This window comes from Populus alba, chromosome 10, assembly GCF_005239225.2.
Source record: "Populus alba chromosome 10, ASM523922v2, whole genome shotgun sequence".
NCBI lineage: Eukaryota > Viridiplantae > Streptophyta > Magnoliopsida > Malpighiales > Salicaceae > Populus > Populus alba.
The window spans coordinates 228815-253251 of record NC_133293.1 but is presented as its reverse complement, the minus strand read 5'-3'; the positions used below and the strand labels follow the sequence as shown (position 1 = coordinate 253251).

The 24437-nt window shown below is 29.9% G+C and overlaps 2 protein-coding genes and 1 long non-coding RNA gene across 4 annotated transcripts; 1 reads left to right on the top strand and 2 right to left on the bottom strand.

Annotated features, from left to right (window-relative positions):
- The first annotated feature begins 853 nt into the window (after positions 1 to 853).
- On the top strand, positions 854 to 7808 carry LOC118057333 (uncharacterized). 2 transcript variants are annotated; one of them, XR_012171026.1, is made up of 7 exons: positions 854 to 1006; positions 1089 to 1322; positions 1434 to 1494; positions 1603 to 1750; positions 2101 to 2216; positions 2784 to 3577; positions 7794 to 7808. It is a non-coding gene; the product is annotated as an uncharacterized lncRNA (long non-coding RNA). The 2 variants fall into 2 exon arrangements; XR_004688942.2 differs by lacking the exon at positions 7794 to 7808 and having other exon boundaries at positions 2784 to 3656.
- LOC118057332 (pyruvate dehydrogenase (acetyl-transferring) kinase, mitochondrial) lies at positions 3941 to 7062 on the bottom strand. The gene is made up of 6 exons (XM_035069877.2): positions 6621 to 7062; positions 5808 to 6066; positions 5508 to 5688; positions 5147 to 5294; positions 4760 to 4973; positions 3941 to 4379 (listed from the first exon to the last, which is right to left on the bottom strand). The coding sequence occupies exons 1-6, from the start codon at positions 6876 to 6878 to the stop codon at positions 4321 to 4323; spliced, it is 1119 nt and encodes a 372-aa protein (XP_034925768.1). The 5' UTR covers positions 6879 to 7062; the 3' UTR covers positions 3941 to 4320.
- Positions 7809 to 17033: 9225 nt separating the features above from the next.
- LOC118057331 (novel plant SNARE 13) lies at positions 17034 to 21759 on the bottom strand. The gene is made up of 10 exons (XM_035069876.2): positions 21364 to 21759; positions 20289 to 20381; positions 19594 to 19687; positions 19437 to 19474; positions 19078 to 19175; positions 18382 to 18461; positions 18260 to 18316; positions 17993 to 18085; positions 17833 to 17907; positions 17034 to 17379 (listed from the first exon to the last, which is right to left on the bottom strand). The coding sequence occupies exons 1-10, from the start codon at positions 21438 to 21440 to the stop codon at positions 17302 to 17304; spliced, it is 783 nt and encodes a 260-aa protein (XP_034925767.1). The 5' UTR covers positions 21441 to 21759; the 3' UTR covers positions 17034 to 17301.
- Between the last annotated feature and the right edge of the window lie 2678 nt (positions 21760 to 24437).

Below are 24437 nucleotides of genomic sequence, written 5' to 3'. Positions count from 1 at the left end.
TAGGAATAGAAGCAGTGCTTATACAAGAGGGACACCCCCATTACTTTTATTAGTAATTCTTTATGGCTAAAATAATAGGTTATGTCAGTTTATAAGAGGGAGATGATGGTTATTTTGCATAAAATTACTAAATGGAAACATTATTTATGGAGAAAGCATTTTAAAATTTACACAAACCACATAAATCTCAAACACCTTTGGTGTCAGAAAGTGGTCACTTTCGTTTAATACCTATAACTTGTCAAACTTTTAGGGGATGATTACGTTAAATACAGGCAAGAAAAAGAAAATGTGGTAATAAATGCCCTATTTAGAGTTTCTAGTGGTAAGTTATATGCCTTGACAATGTCCATAATTTCTACTAGTGTTATGGAAGAAATCTGAATATAATGAGAGAAGGATTTATTTATACAAGTTTTCATTAGAGACTTCAGTTATCATTAAAGACTTTAAGTTTTCTCCTGACTTTTTTTTTTATTATTTATGTGGGTGTCCGGGCCAGCTTGCGCGCACCACGACTAATCTCATAGTTCACTGAACATCCTGCAAACCCAGTGAACATGTAAGGCACCGCGGGGATGACAGGCGTGCACGGTGAGGTTTGAACCCAGGATGCAGAGGAAGGAAACAAGTCCCTTTAACCGCTGGGCCAAGACCTCAAGTGCAGTTTTCTCCTGACTTTTATTCTCACCATACCTGATTAACCATCTTAATATAATAGGAAAGGTGGTTATGGGCAATGAACCTAATTTACAAAACAAGTTTATCTCTATGTTCCACAATTCAGCTGTAGATAGGAAAGAAGCTTATCACTACTGAAATTAATGAGAGAGAGTGTATTGCTTTTATTGGGCTCGTTTGTTTGAAAGTGGGCTGTTTATTAAGCTAATGAGTACGGCCCATTAAGAACACTTGAACCCCATTGTCTTCAGCACTTGATAGGGTTTCGGTGTCATCTCTCTCCAGTCTGATTAGCTGCGGCCATCATCACCGGCGGTTTCACCAGGTTGGTCATTTTCTTCTTTAGCTCTCTCTCTCTCTATCGATTTTTATGTTGGTTTGTTATTGTTTTGGCTCCCACAAATCAGAATGGCCGAGAAAGATAAAGGGCCAGTGATTGGGCTTTCTTGGCAGCCAAAGGTGCCGACTTTATCGTCGTCTACAACAAAAAATATCTAGAACTCAGTTGAGCCTGAAAGGAGCAGTGCACTTTGGAAAACCAATTCACAGCTTGTTGATGTCTTATTTGTGCCCCCCAATGATCCCATTAAGTTAAACAAGTTACTTAAAAGCCAACGCAAAGATACACTAGGCAAGGATTGGTATGTTTTCAATACTAAAGTTCCTATCTTTTTTTTTACCTTAACTTAGAACAAACAAAATGAGTTAATCACTTGGTGTGTGTGTGTGTTTTTCTTGAATTGCTGAATTAGGTTTGATATGCCTGCCTCAACTATAACTCCAGAGTTGAAAAGGGATCTCCAGCTGCTTAAGGTGCTATTTGCTATGTTTATGTATTTTGTTATTTTGTGCGAATATAGCTTAACATGGTGTGATGGTTCGAGTTTCGTGTGGAGTGATCAAATTGTTGATTGTTGACAGGAGTATCGTATGATTTAAGAACTGTGATATTTACTTGTTGGGCTGCCGTTTTCGTGCGTTAATGATATAGCTAAGGAGTGCTATTGATCCGAAGAGACACTACAAGAGGGGTGATTCAAAGTCAAAAGAGCTACCTAAATATTTCCAGGTAAACCCTTGGTGACTATGAGGGTGTTTGGGAATGTGGTAGCTGTTGCTTTTCAAATAGCTTTTCGTGCCGAAAAGCATGCTAATAATGTTTTTTTATTTTTTAAAAATTATTTTTGATATCATCACATCAAAACGATCCAGAAAGTACAAACCGAACTCAATTTTAGCAAAAAAAAAAAAAGTTTGAATTTTTTTGAAAAGCAGGTCACACCTCAATCCCAAACGGCCTCTATATCAAACTAGAACAGACATCTTGGAATGACATCATATGCGGTTTTTGTTGCTCCTTTTTTTCTTCCATCTCTGGGTTAATTGGTAAAGTATTCTGTGTTTTTGACTAATAATCAGGTGGGCACAGTTGTAGAATCTGCAACAGATTTCTACTCTGGTAGGCTTACTAAGAAGGAGAGGAAAGTAACCATTGCAGATGAACTGCTTTATGATCAAACTTTCAGTGCTTACAGGTGCGAGATAGACAGAGACATGATTACATTTTTTTTGTTAAAAGAAACATGATATGATTATTAGTGAAAGATGATGACTACGACGAACGTATTTCAATGCTGTTCCATAATATGTTTCATTGAACATTTCTTATTGTCGAGGGAAAAAAATAATCACGAAGTAGTTGCACCAACTCGTTTCAAAGGAAGATACAAGATTATCAATCTATCACATTAACACATAGGGACAACCTTTAACCGTCAATGTCTTTGAAAGAGCATGGCTTTTTATTAAAATAGTAGATTGGCTATCTTGTAGATTGATTGTTTTACATCACAGTGTGAAACTACAGTTCAGGCATGAAACCATGCTAGTTGATGAACCAAAAATACTAGCCATGTCAATATTCTTGTTGCTATCTAGATTAATGTCATAACTTTAACAAACTGATAGTGGTGCTATATATCAAAGGAGCTGATTTTGAGATCATTGATAAACAATGTTTCTGGTAAATTGATTTTTGCTGATTTTTTAGGCAGCATACTGTAAATCTTGCTCATATTGTTTATCGTAATAACATGTTACAGGAAGCGTAGAGATTGAGGAAAAGAATCGCCCAGGTGGAAATGATAAATGGAAGATAAAGGGTAAACAATCCTGGAAACGTGTCAGGAAAAGAAGACACTAGAATTTATGTACTTTAGTTTTACAATTTACATCTTCAGAGGACTTAAATATGATGGATAGTGTCAGAAAGATTGTTGGAGCAGAGCAGAATGAACTTTATTCTCAGAAATTCACAGAAAAAGGACAGATTTGAAATATGATTACCAGAGCTATGCATTGCTATAAATTTTTCTTAGCTGTTGTTATGTGGCTATATCGTGTAAATTCCATGTAGGCAAATCATTTGAATGTCAAGAAACCGTTATATTGAGTTTAATCATGATCTTATTTTCTCCTCAACCAGACTCGTAACGAAAAAAAATTCAAGTCGATGGGCTTCTCACCTGTAGATCTGCACTTAGCTGTCAGTAGGAGTCATTTTGTACAAGTTAAATCATGTATTTGCACTCTATGGTCTATATGATGTACAAGTTAAATCATGTATTTGCACTCTATGGTCTATATGAACACTTTTTAGGGGAGGATGCTAGCGAGGATGAACGAGGGAGGAGAGATGAAAAGGAAAAGATTAGCTTGAGTTGGCAAGATGAATGGAGTGACTCCAAGAACGAAGGTAAAAGATCTTTTCTCTCGTGCAAGTCGAACAACTAAATGGATCGGTCTACAAACAAAAAACACAACTCTACTACACTCGCAACTGATTGGGTTAGAGGAAGCCCATGTCTGAAGCGCGAACCACGTGGAACAATATCCTGTAAGTTGTCTTTTCGAGAACATGCATTGAGCTACGTTTTAATACATCCAAATGTTAATGCTCTGGTTTTCATATTTCATATTGGATTAATTCAATTGTATACATGCTCTGCTCTGCGTTAACTTCCCAACAAAATTATTTCTAACGTTCTAACTTAACGTTACACGCTGCTGCCTGATTTTTTTGGTAACGCATCACATCGTCAAAAGTGATTTTTAATTGATGTATTTAAATGATATTTTATATATATATATATATATATATATATATATATATATTTTTTAATTTTTAATATCATTACATCAAAACAATTTAAAAACACAAAAAGCATTAATTTGATTTTTTTATATATAAAAAAAACAATTTAAAAAACACTTTAAATATAATTCTATCGAATACAAGTTCATAATCATGCATACTGGGTATTGAAAATATGATTACACGTTACTGTCAATATTTTTATCATATTGCAAACAAAGACTGATTGTGCCCTGTCACTAACGTTCTAACTGAACGGTTGTCAGCATGGCTGATGAATGGATGCTCTTGGAAGTTGAATTATATACCTTTTGGTATGGAAATGAATTGCAGAGCAAAATAGGCCAGCAGAAATAAAGGAATTACATACAAGAAACCTCAAGATTATTGTTGGAAAAAGAAACCGCTATTGTTGCATTTCCCTTCACATAGGATTTTCAATATTCCAAGAGTCGATTGTAAGAACTATGGAGTTGATCATTCATTCATGGCAAGGGTTCTTGTGAATCTCCCAATCGAGACAGATGAAGATATGCATCAGTTCCTGCACACACGCAACACGCGACACCACAAATCAATGGGGAGATTTTACATGTTAAGAGTAAAAACACATAAAAAGAAATGCAGCAACTGAAGACCAAATCCTTTCTCGTTGAGGTGCATGAACATAACATTTTCATCAATCAACCATCCAACACAATACTTGTTTAACCACCCCCCCCCCCATATTCTCACTAACACGAGGTAGTTCACGTTAACAACATCAAACTTATTCAACATGTGAAATGTAATTCCAATCAAGAGATTTTCAAACATGTGCACACTGGTTGAATTGTTAAGATACTATGCATGCGCCTTTCTTTATATCAAGAGACATAGTTGAGCAACATATTCTGAATGCACAAGATCAAATTATTAACTCACCATATCCTTCCATAGAGATAATTTGCAGATCACCTCCAAAATACCGAGCATACAATCGACTAATTGGAAGCCCATAACCATATCCAGCCATTATTACTGCCTCACCAGTTCCAAGATCAGAAACCTCGTCCAGAGGATTTCTGGCTGTGCTGTAGAGATATGTGAAAATTTTAGGAAGGCCACTTCTTGCTATGCCACCACCTTCATCTGAGACCTAAGATGCCAGCAAGACCAATTAGTTACGCATCTCATCATGAAATGATATTGCACAGAACAAATTCTTAATGGTAGCATGTCAAGCAGTTGAAGAGAAGGCCAGATATGAAGGAGGTGAAAAAGAAAAGATGTGGAAACCTACACTAACAACTTAAGAAAAGAGCACATTACCTTTATAGTAACATCCTCAATGCCATCAGCAACTATTATTCTAACAGGCGGTGAAACTTTGTCCGAGTCCATGTGACGTTCTTGGACAGCACGCAATGAATTCTTAACCAACTCAAATACCATGAGTTGCAAGTGTGATGGGACATACCTGTTACACAATTTGTTCAGCAACTGGAATTGAAACAAATTTCTAATTGTTTTAAATGACAAATAACAACCAGTAGAGTCAGAGGAAACATTTCCATGAGAACATCAATAAAGAGGATAAAGACCAACAAAAGCAAATGAGACAGACAGAGAAAGCATGTAAGAACAAAAGCAATCAATGCAAGCTCAAACCAAGTGACAAAAATTAACTTACGGGAATGTAAAATTAGGATCCCCGTAGATATTAACAGCAGGTGCACTACCATACTCTCGTAAACATATTGCACGGGCATCATCACTGGCATTTAGTGCTACCTCAACTGGAGACATCTTTGTATGAATATAACCCACACAGTGAGGAGGGGGATTGGGATTGTGCAACTCCACGTGCTGTCCTGAGCATCATAAAAATCCAAGCATAATATGAAGTTCAGACATAGCTCCAGACACAATACGAAAATCCTTAGAACTTACAATGGCAAATTAAGAAAACAGTAAAATATGAAGAGCTGACCAATAAGCATTCGAATTCCAATTCTTGACATATAAAAGCGGTCAAGAAACTGATGGATCTCATCAAGATCCCCATGAACAATCTTTGGACCCAGCTCTTTCTTCAGCTGTTGAACTCCCAAAGCCATCATTGGAACCACGTTGTTATGTCTGACCTTAATTGCCTTAATCATTTGTGTAAACTCCTTCTCATCATTTGTACCCTTGATCTCAGGAAAGGATCTCATATCACGGAAAGAATCCAGATACCAATCTCGAACCTTGGAATAAAAAATTAAAATTGAATGGGGCATTTATTGAATATTTCCACCCTTTTTATGTATGAATAGAGATTCATAATAGCATAACCAAGTACTAGTTGGAAAACTGATATAATTAAGCACAAACAAATTAAGGCAAAGGATGGGGATATAAAATGAATACCTTTGACTTCTCCCTTCTAAACTATAAAGAAGGGAAGAAACTGATTCCAAAATGCTAAACAAAAACTGGTTATGAGAATCACAAATGAAATCCTACGACCTTATACTTCGTATAAAAAGGAAAAGGATCTTCAAGACTCATGCACAATCACACTTTTTTTCCTCAAAAAAACAGCAAGGCAGCCTCTAGGTTCCCACTTTTCTGACAGTCAAAACACACATTTATTAAAATAATCAAGAAAACACCAAACTCCCATCAAACCCCATTTCCATCACTATCCAAACAAATATCAAAAACCCAACACAAATTTCAAAACATTAATCAAGAGAGGATAAAAACCAACAAAATATATATAATCTCTCTAAAACACTTGAAAATATCAAGAGGGTACCTTTAAAACAGCGGGTTTCTCAGATAAGCCATAAGGAAGGGTTTCCAGCTCAATAGCTCTCCTGGCAATCCTAATGGGCAATTCCTTACGAAGAAACTGAGCAGCGATCAACAAATTCCTCTCAGTAGGAACTGAACCAAACTCCATCATGTACCTTAAACTCACCCCAGTTTGTTTCATGCAACCCCATCTTTGCACTTCCTCAAACATGCTCTTTGACATTATTTCACACGCTTTCTTGGCAGCCATCACCACCATGCAACCCCAAAAACTCGCATAAAACGGTAAAGCATCAAACTTTTTCTCTCTTTAGATGCAAGAGCAAATAACTTTAATAGAGAAATTGAGAAATAAACAGAACGGACAAGTGGTGATATGGTGAGACGGCCAAATTAAGTGGTCCTCTTTCTGTTCTCTCTTCAACTGTTATGTCAGGTCAGAATTTAACCAGGGGTTAATGGGCAGTTTCCTTTGGGGTTTTTTTGGCTTAGAGGGAACGGTAATTAATATAGCTAGTATAGTATCTTTGTTATTTCATTTAAAATTAAAAATATTTAAAAAATTTGCTTTAAAATGATTTTTTTATTTTTAATTTTTTATGTTATTGTTAAAAAATAAGAACTTTAATAGAGAAATTGAGAAATAAAAAGAATGGACTAGTGGTAATTTGGCGAGACAGCCACAGTGGTCCTCTTTCTGTTCTCTCTTCAACTGTGATGTCTGGTCAGAATTTAACCAGAGGTTAAGGGGCAGTTTCCTTTTGGGTTTTATTTGGCTTGGAGGGAACTGTAATTAATATATAGCTAGTATAGTATCTTTGTTATTTCATTTAAAATTTAAAACATTAAAAAAATTGATTGAAAATATTTTTTATTTTGATTCTTTTTATATTATTGTTAAAAAATAAATTTAAAAAATAAAAATATATATTATTTTAATATATTTCGAAAAACAATTTATAAAACAACCGTAAAATACTTCATAATACTATTTTCGATTGATTAATGGATAAGGACGAGAAAGACTGATTCTTTCGTTCGTTTTTGGATTCAGTGCTGCCTTTTTGGGTATATTATTATTGTGATCCCCTAGTTTTTAATTTTTTTTATTGTTAACTCCTTTTCTAAAACTTTATGCAATCTAACCCTCAAAAATTTATGTTTTTGGATTCAGTAGCTTGTTTGGTGATGAGCTGGATTCTCGACGCGGAGGGATTCAAAAAGTTTACCTTGGATTCATAGGCGCGTATAATTATGGAGTGCACGCATCACATGACTTAGTTTTTAGTTAATATATTTTTAATATTTATATATATGTATATAATTATTAAATGTACGCATCAAATTATAAATTAATAATTAAAATTTTTATTTTCTTATGTTAAAAGAATTTTCCAGTCTACAATTATTTAGTATTATGTAAACATAATAACAAAACTCAAATCTATTATCACAATCTCTAATATTATTGATAACTGTTTCTAAATAAAGTTTCGTTATTGGTTCAAAACATAAAAGATAGAACACAATACATATTTATTTAATAATTTATATTTTAAAATTATTTTAATTTATTTTATACTATTATCTATTTATTTTCAACTAAATATATTTTAGTTTTTTCTGTATAATTTCTATTATCATGGTGAATTAACTAACGTGACCTTGACATGTTAAAGTAGTGACCAGCAAAACTTGCTGATGTACTCGATAGCATTATTAGTGTCCTTCGATTATTCTACACCACACAAATGTTTGGGCTTTACATGATTTTATTTTAAAAATGGCACATTAAATCAAAAGTAATAATACTGTTTAAAAAAATTAGTAAAATAATATATTTTTATCTTGTTATAATTTTAAAATGCAATATTTATTAAATGTCATTATTTTTCTTAGTGTAGTTAAATAATTATCACGCATTAGAATAACAATATTTAAATGTGTCGTGCTTTTAAAATGTAAAAAACTGTCAATTAGTCAGCTTGTTGGACGCAACTATAAAATCGATTAATTATTTCATATAAAAATTATAATTTTATTAATTTTTTCTTTCAAAATGTTTTTATAAATAAAAATATATAGTTTTATCTCACTTGTAGAATTAAAAAAAAAACTATAATTAAAATCTTAAACTCCATATAATTTTATATGCCGTTCGGAGAAGATAAATAGTATTAGTGCCATGGTCTTCCTTTATTATGTACTGGGGTGCATTAATGATGGAGTGATAGTAGTAAGAGCAACAGTGATAGTAATCGGATATAATAATAATTGATTTCATTTGCTTAATTTTTTATTTTGTATTTTAAAATTATTTTGATATATTAATGTTAAAAATAATTTTTTTAAAATTTAAAAAAATATATGTTTTTATGCAATCTAACCCTCAAAAATTTATGTTTTATTTTTTTAATAACACCTGAGAATTTGAGATAAGTTAATAAACCCCTGATTTACAGGGCAGTAATCCATGGATTCATAAAGTATTTTTATTTTTATTTTTTTATTTGGAAATTTTGCAAATCAGTTTGTTTCCATCAATTGAATTTTTTCTCTTCTTATAAAAAACAAAATTGATGCCACATATTAAATAAAGATATTAAAGGGTTTTACACAATACACCATCAAATATCTTAATTTACATCAATTTTTTTAATTTCATAACTTAGTTTTTAATCAACATATTTTTAATATTTATGAGCACATAAATTATGGAATGCACGCATGAAGTGATAAATTAATAATTAATATTTTTATTTTTTATCATGTTAAAAGAAATGTCCGGAACACGGCTAAATTATCTATTGTTACGCAAACATAACAGCAACACTAAAATTGCACGCATAAGGCAAAGTCTAAAAAGTCCATCCCCAGCTGTTGTTCCTATCTTTCATCCACGAGGGGAGGCTTGTTTGGCGATGAGCTGGATTCTTGACGCGGAGGGATTCAAATAGCTTACCTTAGATTCATAGCGTGGTCAAGTTTACCGCGTTACCAAACAAGCCACTATGAGTTAATGACATATTAAAGCTTATACTATTAATTTGATCAATTTTGTTTTCATACTAATGATTTTACTAATATTATTATAATCATCCATAAAAAACATCATTTTTTTGGTATTTTAAGTTGAAATATTTTATATACGCTAATAATAAAATATATTAAATGTGAATTGAAAAATTTATGCAAAAATGTAATTAAATATATTAAGAACCATCTATGTCAATAAATAAAAAACAATTATTAACGATAACTAAATACATATATGAAAAAGTCAAGAGATGAGTGTAGAATAGGATATTTGATCTTGCAGCATGATTCATTTACCCGACTATGTTCAATAATTTTGTTTATTAAAATTATTTTTTATTTAATCAGATAATAGTAAAAATAAACACACAAAAAACTGATTGGATAAAATAAAAGAAAAAAATATATATCACAAGGTTGTACTTATTAGAAATACTATCAAAAAATAATATATATATATATATATTTTTATTTTAAAAAATAAAGTTCAATTATATAAATATATAAGAAATTATAGATGAATTACAATAATATCTTCAAAAATTAAACACATACAAAATAATTTTTAGAAAAAAAAAACTTCTCGCAATGCCTAAAAAAAATAAATATTTTTTTTTTAAAAAAAATTATTTTTAACTCATTTTTTATCCAAAACACTAAGAAAATAACATAAACATCTTGACAACCCTATAAATAATATTAACACACAAAAACATAAAAGCTTGAAATAAAAAATCTTTTCCAGTTTAGATATGGGTTAAAACTTATTTTATAAAATAAAACTTATTGATACTAAATTGACTATTTTTATGGCTAAAATTAAGAGACCGTTTGGTAGTGAGTTTGAACCTGTGTTTGCTAAAATTGAGTTCGGTTTGTACTTTTTGGATCGTTTTAATGTGCTGATATTAAAAATAATTTTTAAAAAATAAAAAAACATCATTGGCATATATTTCAGCACGAAAAGCTATTTAAAAAAAAACCGCTACCACACTTTCAAACACACTCTAAATTGTCTTTGAGTAGAAATGGACAGTCTATTTTGATAAGTTTAATGAATAAAATTAATTTTTTGCGATAACTTTAAACCCATCAGCAATTATCGACATGTTTTCCACTTTAATTCTCATTTCAATCTTGTTTTTAGTCAACAAATTAAATTCAATTGTCTTTTAGTAGAAATGGAAAGTCTATTTTGGTGAGGCTGTCGTTTCTCACCCCCCCCCCCCCCCCCCAACGACCGCCAGGAAATTTGTGTGGTCATGGAATGCCTGCAAATTCATATCAACTTTTTATTTTATCTATGCTATCATTATTGTTTGTTTTTTATATTTTTAAAAAAATAAGTTAATTTTTTATTTTAAATTATGTTTTTATAATTTTAGATTGTTTTGATATATTAATATAAAAATTAATTTTTAAAAAATATTATTTTGATATGTTTTTAAATAAAAATACTTTTTAAAAACAATCATCACCATAATCCTAAATATTATCTATAATTATTTTCACAAAACGTTTCCTCACCGTTAAAAACATAAAAAATAAACACAATGTATATTTCTTTGATAATTTATATTTTAAAATATAAAAACTTATTTTTATTTATTTTTCTGACTAGCCGCTGTGTGATTAGATGTTTTGTTGAATTTGTGGTAAGGTGCATGTCAATAATGGATCGGTGGTTAGTCACCGACGAGCTTTTTTTTCCGTCTTCTTTTCTCACTTCTCACAAAAAAATTGTTGATTGGACTTCTTTGTTTTTTAATATTTGTTATTTGGTATCTTTTCTTTTAATTTTTTATTTTTGTCCTTAACTCTTTAATAAGAGTTTTGTTTCTTTTTAATGTAGTACTTCAATTCCAAGTTGCAGTAGATTATGTTTTTTAATCTAATTTTTATTTTTTAGAGTTTTTATTTTTTTTACTTGATTTTTTTATATAATTTTTTTCTTTCAATTTTTTCTTTTAATCTAGGAATACTAGAAATGCACGTGGCCTATTTTGGGCTTGGCATGTGTGGTTGGAGTGGGTGAGGTTGTCCTTTCTCACACCCCTACGACTGCCAGGAAACTTGTGTGATCATGGAAGGCTTACAAATTCATATCAATCCCAACCAACTTTTTAAATCTATGCTATATTCTATGCCATTAGGGTATTTGTTTTTATATTTTAAAAAGATATTTTAAAAAATCTTTCAGGTTTTTCCTAGTTTAAATTATTTTTTATATAATTTTAGATATACTAATATCAAAAATAAATTTTTAAAAATTAAAAAAATATACTATTTTAATATATTTTTAAATAAAAAATATTTTTAAAAATAATTATTACCACAATCTCAAAAATTATCTACAACTATTTCCAGAAAAAATTTTCCTCACTGGTTGAAAACATAGAAAATAAACACTGTATATTTCTTTGATAATTTATATTTTAAAAATAGAAAAACTTATTTCAATTTTATTTTATACTATTATTATCTATATTTTTTCAATTAAATACATTTTGTCTTTAACTAAATACATTTCGATTTTTTCTGTATAATTTCTTTTATCATGGGATATTAATTAACTAACGTGACAGACATGTTAAGACTTAAGAGTAGTGGACCAACAAAACTTGCTGATGTACTCGCTAGCATTATTAGTGTCCTTTGATTATTCTACACCGTACAAATATTTTGCCATGTGATGAGATATCATTGTAGTTGGGTTCTATATGATTTTATTTTAAATTTGGCACATTAAATCAAAAGTCATGGTAGAATAATACCTTTTAATTTTTTTTTTTAGTAAAGTAGCATACTTTTATCTTATCGTGTTTTTAAAACACAATATTTGTTAAATATTACTATTTTTAAGCATAATAAAATAGTTTTTGCACTTCACAATAACGATATTTAAACATGTCATGCTTATAAAAAGCGATAATTGCCAACTAATCGGTCTATTTGATACAATTATATAATCAGTCGACTATTTCAAATGAAAATAATAATTTTATGAATTTTTACTTTCAAAATGTTTTATAAGTAAAAATATATAGTTATGTCCAACTTATAAACTAAAAAGCAAACTCCAATTAAAATCTTAAAGGGTCGTTGTTCATATAATAATTCTCACTGGTGATTCTAAGCAGTCAAGTATGGGTCTGCTTTAAATAGATAAAAACATGTTCTAAACAAATTACATAAATAGCCTAATAAATGCATTCATGGAACAATAAGTCAAGTTCAAGTTTATGAGGAGGTCTGGTCATGCCAGATCAAAATAATAGTTTAAAAAAATCATAACTTTTAAGCTAATATTTGAAAATGCTTATGTTTTTATAGAAGTTTTTAAAAATTGTTTTTCTTAGAAAATATATGGAATTGCTACTTTGACCATTGGATCTTTAGATTTCAAAAATCTCGTCCTGGAACCCTGGTTTACGTAGTTTTGTGATTTTGTTTATGAATCGATCAATCGGTTAGTCCTGAATTTAAATAGATATTGCGGTTGTAAACTGCAGTATCAATTAAAATTTTATCATGATTTTTAATTGTAAAATCCAAAACTATGTTATTTCACCAAGAAATTTGCTTCTATATCATTTCGCTATTTATTTGCATTTTATATACTAATTAACCAATTTATCCAATTGCACGAGTATATGTTAAAGAAGATAAATGGCATTAATGCCATGGTCTTCTTTTATTATTTACTAGGATGCATTAATGATAGAGCAATAGTAATAGTAACAATAATAATAATGATAACAATAATTACAGTAGTCACTGAGGAGTGTGATTCATGGCATGCTTTTCACCGCATGTCAACTAAGATTAACCTCCATTCGGTATTGGGTTCTAAAAAAGGTAAGGTAAATTTTGAATTTTTTTTTGTTTAAAATTATATTTTTTAATATTTTTCAATCGTTTTGATGTGCTGATATTAAAAATAATTTTAAAAAAATAATAAAAAAAAATAATTTTGATACATTTATAAACAAAAACACTTTAATGGAGTTAGTATTAACAATATTGATAGTCAAGTAGAATAATTATTTTGATACATTTCTATATGATTTTATTTTAAATTTAGCACATTAAATCAAAACTCATGGTAGAATAATACCATTAGTTTTTTTTTTTAGTAAAGTAGCATACTTTCATCTTGTCGCATTTTTAAAATGAAATATTTATTAAATATAATTATTTCTAAGTGTGATAAGATAGTTGTTGCGATTCATGATAACGATATTTAAACATATCGCGCTTATAAAAAACGATAACTGCCAACTAATCGTTTTATTGGATACAATTGTATAATCGGTCGACCATTTCATACAAAAAATAATAATTTTATGAATTTTTTTCTTTCAAAATGTTTTATGAGTAAAAATATATAGTTTTGTACAACTTATAGACTAAAAAGCAAACTCCAATTAAAATCTTTGATTTAGTACTTCAATTTTATTTTTTGTATTTTTTTTATTTGATCATTATTTTTTGAATTTAATTTTTTCCCCTTAACTCTTTTATAAATTTTTTATTAGTTTTTAATCTCACCTTACAAACCAAGTTTATATTGAATTGTTAATTGCTTCTATTTTTTCAAAATATATTTGCATCATCTACACATTATTTTTTACAAAACAAATATAGACACACAACTTAGCACGATCATGTGCCTAGTATGTGTATGTGTATATGAACATTCAACTTCTTCAACAAAAACAAATTAAGTTATGCATAAGTTAAACCTCTATGAATTAAAATCACTTGAATAAAAAAAATATTAATTAATTAAGATATTATTTAAAATACAAATCTTTATAAATTAATATCGTTGATAGGTTTCAACCAAAGTATACAAGCCTCAAACTTGAAGAACCCAGTTGCCTTGATGTCATTTTTCTGCTCAATAATATCAAGACTCTGGTAAATAGCCCATCATATGTCAATGGTATTATCAGGTTTGACAATCCTCAAATACATCCCCGAATTGAGATTGTGTCAAATTTACATTCAAACTATTTTTTGTTTTTATGTTAAGTTCACCTAATAAAAAACACATTAACATTCAATAAAATAAAATAAAACATTAAGAGTTTTTTTTACAATATAAGTGTTTTAGTTGTAGATATACATTTGTTTATTATGGATTGTAATAGTGTAATGATAATTTTGCCATTGAAAAACTCTCAAAATGTTGCATTTTTAGGGGTAAAATGGTATTTTCCTTTGGTTTTATTGTCTTTTTATCATGTTTATGCACAATAAAATGAATTTGCTATCCTTGAAAACAAAAAATCATTTAACTCTAATCAAAGGTTTTTTCCGTCACTTCACGTTTTGATATACAACAAAATTACAAATTTAACCTTAGAGTTAAAAATCTTAAGCCTTGATCACAGGGGTATATTTGTTTTTTTTTTTTTTTTTTTTTTTGTAATTGTGGAGCTTGTTTGGGGTGATGATGTAATTTACAATTTAATAATTATTTTTTTTGTTGAAAAAGCTGCTAACGCATGCTTCTAGTGAGACAGGGGCAGCGTGTATTTTGGAAGGTGCGTGAGGTGTCTCCTGGCGATAAATATATGCTTCCACCGTGTCATTTTGTTCTTTGTCATGTCCTTTTCTTTTTTAGGTGGCATATGTAATCTAAAAATGACCAGTTTATTATTGATGATCCTTTTTTTTTCCTTATCATTTCTTTCTCCCACCCCAAAAAAACTAAATTCATCTTTGATTTTTGTTGGTGTTTTAGAATTCATCTTCTTAGTTTTGATTTTTTTTTTATTTTTTTGTTTGTTTTTAATTTAGTTATTTAGTTCTAATTTGTGTTTTTTTTAATAATAATTTATTATGATGATTGTAGTGGTTATAATATCAATAATTATGATGATGATGATGATGATGATAGTAATAATTATGATAATAATATTAACAATAATTAAAATAATAATGATATTAAAGTAATAACAACGACAATAATACTATTAATAATCGTGATAGTGATAATAATAATAACAATAATAATTATAATACTAGTTATAGTAATAATTTTAATAATGATGATAATAGATAGTAATGATGCTAACATGGATAATAATAATAATATGGTAGTGATTGTGTTAATAATAGTGCTAATAATCGTAACAATGATAACGATACTAACAACAACAACAATGATAATGATAATAGTAGTGGTAGTGATTGCAACAATATTAATAATAATGATAATAGTTATAAGAATACAAATAATGGTAATATTAATGGTGGTAATAGTAATAATAATTATTTTAACAATCTTATTAATAGTAATAACAACAACAACAATAATAATAGGAATCATGATGATAATACTAATAACAATAATGATAGTAGTAACGATAATAATTGTAATGATAATAATAGTAATAACAATGATAATAATAACAATGAGAATATTAATAGTTATAATAATAGTAATAATTTATTATTCGATGTTAAATTTGCTGGAAGTTCATTTATGGTATTTTTGATTTAATAACCTGGATTACTGGTTTGAAAAGTTTACTTGGTTCAACATTTTCTTTTATTTTTTTTCTTAATTTTTTTTAATTTTATTATTCAATTTTAGTTTTTTAAAATAAAAAAGATTCATCAAAGTTTTCTTTAAACCTATTAAACAAACCAATTCACATCAAATTAACTTTTATATAATTTAATTGGAAGATTTAAAGATCAAAATTAAGAAATTCAAATATTTTTCTTTATATTTGAGTTTAATAGCATTGCAAAAAAAAATCCAAGCACTCTTAATAGTTATTTTTATATGTTTTTTGAAAAATAATTCGGCCAACAGTAAAACACAGATAAATAAACTAGTGTGTGTGTAGTTTGAAAATAAAATTATAGATGAATAAAAACACTTCCAAGTGAATAAAAATTCCCACGTCAAAATTTCTAAAATATGATAGATCAATATCAAATGGGAGGCAGTTTTGATGTTTTCCCTATTGGATTTTAACTATTTATTTGTCCTATATAATGATATTTTTTTAGAAAAAATAAATCACCCAGCAGGTGGCTTATTAGGGTTTTCCCATTTTGAATTTCAATAGCACAGAAAAATTCCTTTCAAGTTTGAATTTCTGATCCAACAACGAATATATCAAGGGTACTTTACCGCGCATAACACACAGAAAAAGTTCAAATTTATTTAACACAAAGCCTTCAATCACAAATGAAAAAATATAGAAAAAGACAAAAAAGAAAAAAAAAGAAAAGAAAAGAGAGCAACATCTCCAGAATAACACACATGCATCTATGAATTTCACATTTCACAGCAGAGGATATTTTTGCTCCTTTTGCCCTCCTTTTACTCTTACATCTGCAACAGTCAGAAACGTTTACACAAAGAACGATAGCACAATATTCAAATTAATGGAGAAAGCTCTCATGTGTGATTTACATACATAATCATACAGGATATGCACATCTCAGGTAAGAAATAAATTGAAAGGATGAAAAAAACAAGGAAAACCCCAACAAATGCCGCAAACAGAATTCTTCCCACCACTCCCTCTTGTCACTCAAACATAAACCCATAAAACAAGGTGGGAAACATCACTTTGTCTGAGATGATGAATCTGCTCAAAATGTTATGGATCCCCTACTTATAACAGCCTCCTCGAGGGGGCTGGTGGAGCCAGTCCAGGAATGTCCCTGATATTTTTGTTGCTAGGGTTGACAACCTGAAAAATTACATAATGCAAATTAGATTAAGGAATGTGTTGCTGATGCTGAGTTTCTACATGGCAATTTGAAAGTACTATATATATATACAAGAACTGGAGCATGAACACATGTGCAATGGTACAAACAGTATCATGCATATTGAATGGTTTTGTCTAACTGTGAAAGTGGTGCTTGAAAGAATGAACCAACATTTCATCACCATTAATGAAGTTTCTTCAGAAGAATACCACAGAACTCGAAACCTCTATTGTCCGATTGAAATTCATACAATTTGTTTGAATAATATGATATATGCAAAACTTTTACAAAAGATTGCGCCTTTGATGTGCCATTCAGTTTCTTCTTACTTCTCCCTTCATCATTCAATTCCATATAGTTTACCAACTCTTACAATTTCATTCATTAAGTGACAAAGTAAACACTATAAAACAATGAGCTGAAGAGAGTACCTTCACAATGATTATGGCTATTACACCACAGACAATAAGAAGTAGAAATAGCATTATGCACTTATCAGTAGCAACCTAGAAAAGAAAAAAGATTTAGTACATGAACAGAAAAAAACAATGGGAATTGAGGTAGCATAGAGAGAACAGAACATCAACTAACCTGCCTCCCAATCTCCTTCACTAGCTGTGAGGCCTTCTTAATAGAGAACTGAATAGTATCCAGCTCATTAACAATGCGTCCCATTTGTTCAGTCTGCCCAATTTTGAATCAGTACATAGTATACCCTACTTATAAAATTCAACTCAACTAGACCTCAAGTCCAGCTGAAATCAACTAAAGCCTTGACAGGAATAAGAACATCAAACTAATGATGGAGGAAATGAAGGCAAATAAGTAAACTCGGACAGGTTAGTGGATCATGCTTACTTGGCCTTTTAAGGTAACAGCAGTTTGAGTTCCCACTTCAATTGTTTGTTCAACAACCTAAAGAGAAAATCCTGATGTTACAAATACAGAAAAGTGGAACATGATTCACAAAGCTCATTTACCTGTTTAGAGCGTTCAATGGCCTGATCAGTCTCATTCATTGTCTTCATCCCAGCATCAACAAGTTCTTGATTTGACATAGCTAGAAAACAGGAATATAAATTAAACAATGAGGCCAATCAAAAATATTAATCATAAAATCTGGAAAGATTTATGGATACATATACATGAATACAAGGGTTACATATTGTCAAATAGATTTTGAGTGACATTATGCATCTGAAGTTTGAGAAATCAATTCATTGTTCATAAAAAAATCAGGCCAAATCTAGTTCTGAAAATCTGCAACTAAGAGACTACTGATGAGTTTCTTTTTCCTCCTTTTACTCCCATGGCCAAAAGAATGGTGTAAAAAAAATTTTTCTTCACAAACTGAAATTCCCAGTTACAATCACATCTGACACTAATATTGTGCTCAAGAGGAATAATCTCATTAGAGGATTAACCATTTGATTAAGAGGGCATTGTTCCCATGCCCAAAAGAATGGTGTAAAAACTCTCTTGCAAATACTGAAATTCCCAGTGGCAATCACGTCTGATACTAATATTGTCCTCAAGTGGAATAATCTCATTTGAGGATCAACCATATGATTAAGAGGGCATGTGTTCAAACAATCATCACGTAGTGGTAGTTTTTCTGTGCAAACTAAACATATCCCACAAAGTTCCAGATGTTATGGAATGAAATAAGATCTCACCTGATGCCATTCGAACATTTTCTTCAGCCATAGGTTCACTTGCTCCAGCTCCCATGTCAAAGAGTTCAACTCTTTTGTTATCAAGGCTATTCATATACCTGCAGACCCACCATGCAGAGTCAGGAGCAAGAACTTCAAAAGTACCCCATATGTTAAAGTGAAGAAGATGCCCTGTTTGATGTTATGTATTCAATTTTACAACCAACAATGTGGTAAGGACACAATTCTGATTGAGGATGACACTTGCTTTCTAAATGAAGTAATAGGCATCGATATCACAAGGACTGAGCTCAAAATGGTCTGAAAGCCACTACACCCATAAACTCAAATCTAAAAACATAGCAAATACATTAACTTACGTTTTCCTCAGTTGCACATAGGAATTCAGCTCTTTTATCTGCACCAAAAACAGAGATGGAAATTGAATGGACAGATTAAAAACAAGGGGACTAAGAAAATAACCTATTAAGCATTTCATGCAATTCGATCAGTGATATGGGGGTCTAAAGAACTGACCATGGATTGCTTCTCATCATTGAGTTGCTTATTTACTTCAGGAGGATTTTTGCTCTCCTCAACTTTAATTTCACGGTCAAACTCTTTAATCAACCTGAGATGATTGTTGGAATTTAAGAATTCTAAATAACAAATTACAGGAAAAAAACTAGGCTAGCGAACTTAGTACATCTTAACCATGTAATCCTGTTCAGATTCAATTATTTACTTTTTTAAGATATACATACATACATATATATATATATATATATATATATATATAGAGAGAGAGAGAGAGAGAGCAGCCCAGAACTGATTCTTCCTGCAACCCATGCAAAACAAAGTTGCTTAAGCACGGCAAGGGTAGGCATCGGGGAAATAAAAAAAAACCTTCTGCTATTGATTTTCACTAAAATGTGTAATCTCTCAAGTCCTGAAGACAAACTTAACTCAACTGAACCATAACTAACTCCACACTAGCCGAAGTAATCCAACCAGATGGTTTAATATTTTCAAGAGCTAAGCTAATGGAGATTTTTTTTATAGCAGAATGAGATGTAGAAACACGTTGTATTCACATTTTATTTATCTTTGAAGTAGATTGCACGTTGTTTCCATCAGATTATGACATCTGACAAGAAAAATAATGGTTCAAGAGTCCCACACTACAATTCAGATATGGAATTTCAAAAATTGAAGGCCAATAAGTGACATACCGTTTACACTCCTTCATCCTCCCAGTAAGTTCCTCCAGCTGTTTACTTTGTCTATTAGAATCTTTAATATTGTTCAGCCTCTGGAAGCCATTTCTGTAAATAAAAAGGCAAGAATTATCACAAGTGCCACTATCATTTAGCAATATACAAGGAAGTGTGATCAAAGAAGTCACATGCATATCCCATCCATGTATACGAACAAAAAGACATGTGCAATATGGGAACTTTGGGTGATAAACATAAAAATCAGTATGTAGACCAAAAAAAAGAACTATCACAACTACAACTAGTGAATTTAAGGCCCAGACACGAAATAGAAATGAGGAATGGAATTAAACTCCACATCAGATGTCAAGACATCCAAACTGCTCCTTCAGAAGACAGGAAATATCCAACAACATTTTGATCCGTTTTTGAAATAAGAACGAGCATAGATACATTATTCACAGAGCTAAGCTGACACTCTGCTTGTTATGGGAGGAAAAAAAAAATCCCCAGACATGACTGCTAGTAACGAAACTGAAGAACAAAAACCAAAACCCATAATAATTTTCATGAAATAATACAGTTATCTTTGCAAGAATATACTAATCCATTTTATAGCATAACTGCGTTGCATAACTGTTCATAGGATGAAAAATCAAGATTGGCATGTATCGTGGAAGGCTAAAACCACCTCAAATTGCTTCTGCTTTAGCTACTTGTTATATGTTGAATACCAATTTATCAAGAAAACAGTCAGTCCTTGAAGCCATATTCAAGTAGCTAACCTCCACAAAGAAGACTGATTTATTTTTTCTTCTTAAAAGTCCACTCTTTCTAATTAAATGCCCGTCTAACCAAATAAAAAACTTGAAAATTTCACTCAGAAGCATATCTCTCTCAATTCATATATATGGAAACAGAAAATTCGGCAAAATAACATAACAGAAACAAAAGGCAGTAATTCGAAAAGAAAAACTAACAAACAAACAAACTCTCCCCGCCCAGTTGCGGATCTAAAGAAGAAGAGCACTGATTTTTCAGTCAAATTAGCAAACTTTTTAATTTTAACAAAGAGAGCGAGAGAGCATACGAGAGAGCTCGAAAGTTGTCTTTGATTTCACCATGGATCTGCTCCAATTGCGGACTCATCTGCAATTCGCTCGCCATTCTTTTCTTGCTTTTTTTCTTATTGCCGCTGGCCGGAAACCTTTCAAATCTCCGGCGAAGCTTCGATTTCTCTCTTGATTGTTGTTGAAAAAAAAAAACAATAAAAACACAGTTTTTTTCTCTTCAAATTCGAAATCCAAAAACCCTAGTAAACAAACATTGAGTTAAAAAGGGAAGAAAAGAAAAGAGAGAAATCAGGGTTTTTTTCTAGGGTTATTGAGACATGCTCAGCTCTGTTTAACGGAAAAAGAGAGAAGGCGTGGAAAATGGACAGAATCGCTGTCTGGTAATTGATTTGGTATTTAAGACTAATATTTAAGATTAATTTTTGATTTAATTAAAGTCCCCAGAAAAGATAAACTAGTGGAATTCTTCGCTTGTAGTTATTATTAGCGAACGATAATTAATTATTAGTTGAAATGCGCTGTAATATATTTATTTATTTATTTGAAAATGTTGGGGGAAGGGGTACCCTTCCCATCCTACCCTAACCAACGCTAGGTAAGAGGATATTTGGAAGATTATAATAAATTATTTTTTTTAAAATATTTTTTTATTTAAAAATATATTAAAATAATATTTTTTTATTTCAAAAATTATTTTTAATATTTACACATTAAAAAGATGTAAAAATATAAAACAAATTAATTTTTTTTGAAAAATATGATTTCACTAACCAAGGTATACCAACATCACATTATCATTGGTAAATCTAAATTTAATAGGCCTGAAAAATTCTCTAAAAAAACTTATTCAATGTATTTTAATATAACAACTTTATAGGTTCATTTTATGGGAGGAACTCAATACCATATGCTCACCCCGTAAGAGCAGCCTCACTCAATGATCTTTTTTTTAAGAGATGAATTCTTTCAAGACTTTACATGAATAACTTAATATTTTATATTGATCTAATATATGTTATTTTAAGCATAATACAATTCAAAATATTATCTACTTGAAATATATTTCAACCATTTTTTTTTTATAAAATGATAAGACTCATGAACTATAAATAAAACATGAATCATTCAAACTTTAAGTTTACAATTTCTTCATTCTCAACACTTTCAATATACATATTTTCTAAAATATTATTGCATCTTTTCTCTTTATAAAATTATTGGTTTAAGCATATAAGAGTCTTTACTTTTATCAAAATTTTTTTTGCAAATACTGGCTACTAGTTATTTTAATTTACCAGACACCATAAGCTATCAATCATTTGAGTATTTGAGTTTTTTTATCAAGTCATCTAATATTTTAATTAAAAAATAAATTAAATTATATAAACTATAAAATTAATCAATTATCCATATTATAAACACATTTGAATTTAAAACTCGTCAATTATACAGCAGCTCATAACAAACGAGCAAAAACAATGAGTTACTCTAGTAATCATCTCTTCCTTCCTAAGCACCGTATCATCTTTTCATATTCAAACTACATTTCATCCATCTCCGGTGGAGCCAGAGTTTTTTAAATGAAGAGAAAAATTATTAACAAATACTATATTATATATACATGCATTAGAAATCAATTCGAAACAAATATAGCAACTCATATAAATCAAAGTTAATTTAAAAATACTTTTAAAATGAGATAACTTACATTATAATTATTTTCTTTGAGTTTTTATAATAAAAAAAATTCAGTTGAATTACATAATAATTATAAACTTTCCATATGAAATTCATAGTAAAATCTAGATCAATTTATCAAAATCTATTTCGCAACCCCATTACCTATGTAACATGTTGTACATAATGCATAAATATGGATCGGATTGATAGTCTAAATCTATCACGACAAATCATTTTTAAAAAAAAAAAAAAATGTTTTTTTCTTTTCTTTTTTTTAAAAAAACCAACATGCATTGATTAAAATCAGGCTTGCACACACATGTTAATTCTTCTCCAGCAAAACACAAATTATCTGATGAAAAAAAGAGAGAAAAAAACAAATAAAATATGAATTACTTAATCATCTGTCATGATTATTTTATAGAAAGGTATAAGAAAATTAACACATAAAAAGGACTAATCTCAAGCTAAAAAAATTTTAATTCTGCAAATATCAATATTTACTTGCCGACAACAATTTTCATTGTTTGCTTGTTCATCTTGTGAAAAAGTTTAGTTCTATATCGTAACTAATTTAATTGAAAATGATATAACCTTTAATTAATTAAAAACAATCATATCAATGTTTATTGTTCAAAATCTTCCAGTCTAATCCACTACCATTTATTTTTAATTGATTCAAAATATTATATATATCAAAATCTCTAAATTATTATAAACCTTAATATTTTTAATAATTAATTATAAAAAATAAAAATAAAATAAAATAATAAAAAAAATAAAAAAGATAAAAATTTTTTTTTTAATGTTGCTTAACTGTACTTGAAAAAAAAAATTACAAGGATGAGAGCAGTTAAAAAAAAAAAAAGAAGTAGAAAAGCTCTTGAATAGTTAGTGGAAAAAAAAAAAAGAAAAGAGAAAAATTTGGGAAAATGAGAAATGAGGTGGTGTACTGCATATATATTATATATATTATTTATTATATCAAGACAAAAATCAACAATAATAACTGTGTATATCCGCCCCTCACCATATTATTATATTACTATTCTAATATAAAAAATATTTTAAAAAAAAATTAAGGGGGCATAATTGCCCCCTTTTGCTCTTACGTGGCTTCGCCACTGTCCACCTCCCCTAGACTAACTCTTCCCCATTTCTTCTTCTTTCGATTTGGCAAGAGATAAACATAGTTGTCTTCCCTATGATTAGAAAAAATATAAATAACTAAAAAAGACAGTATATCTCGTGGCCAGTACTCTTGATGCCATGATATGGAACTTGTATAGTGTGCACCAGAAGAAGCCCCTTCATGTCTACATTGTCTTAGCGCTGGAGGGCGAGACGTGACAGATGTGAAAAGCGGGTTGTTGCCTCTTTTAAATGTTGAATTCTGAGTCTTTGATAAAGA

Bases quoted from the DNA above. Each gene is read 5' to 3' on its own strand.
- LOC118057331 (XM_035069876.2), bottom strand. From the start codon at position 21,440: ATGGCGAGCGAATTGCAGATGAGTCCGCAATTGGAGCAGATCCATGGT. The intron at 20,382-21,363 runs GTATGCTCTCTC...TTTTATTTACAG, and splicing joins GACAACTTTCGAGCTCTCTC to AAATGGCTTCCAGAGGCTGA. The intron at 17,908-17,992 runs GTTAGTTGATGT...TTTCTTTTCTAG, and splicing joins TGAAGGAGATTGGGAGGCAG to GTTGCTACTGATAAGTGCAT.
- LOC118057332 (XM_035069877.2), bottom strand. From the start codon at position 6,878: ATGGTGGTGATGGCTGCCAAGAAAGCGTGTGAAATAATGTCAAAGAGC. The intron at 4,974-5,146 runs GTAATGTGCTCT...CTGGCATCTTAG, and splicing joins TTGAGGATGTTACTATAAAG to GTCTCAGATGAAGGTGGTGG. The intron at 4,380-4,759 runs GTGAGTTAATAA...GCGTGTGTGCAG, and splicing joins TATCTCTATGGAAGGATATG to GAACTGATGCATATCTTCAT.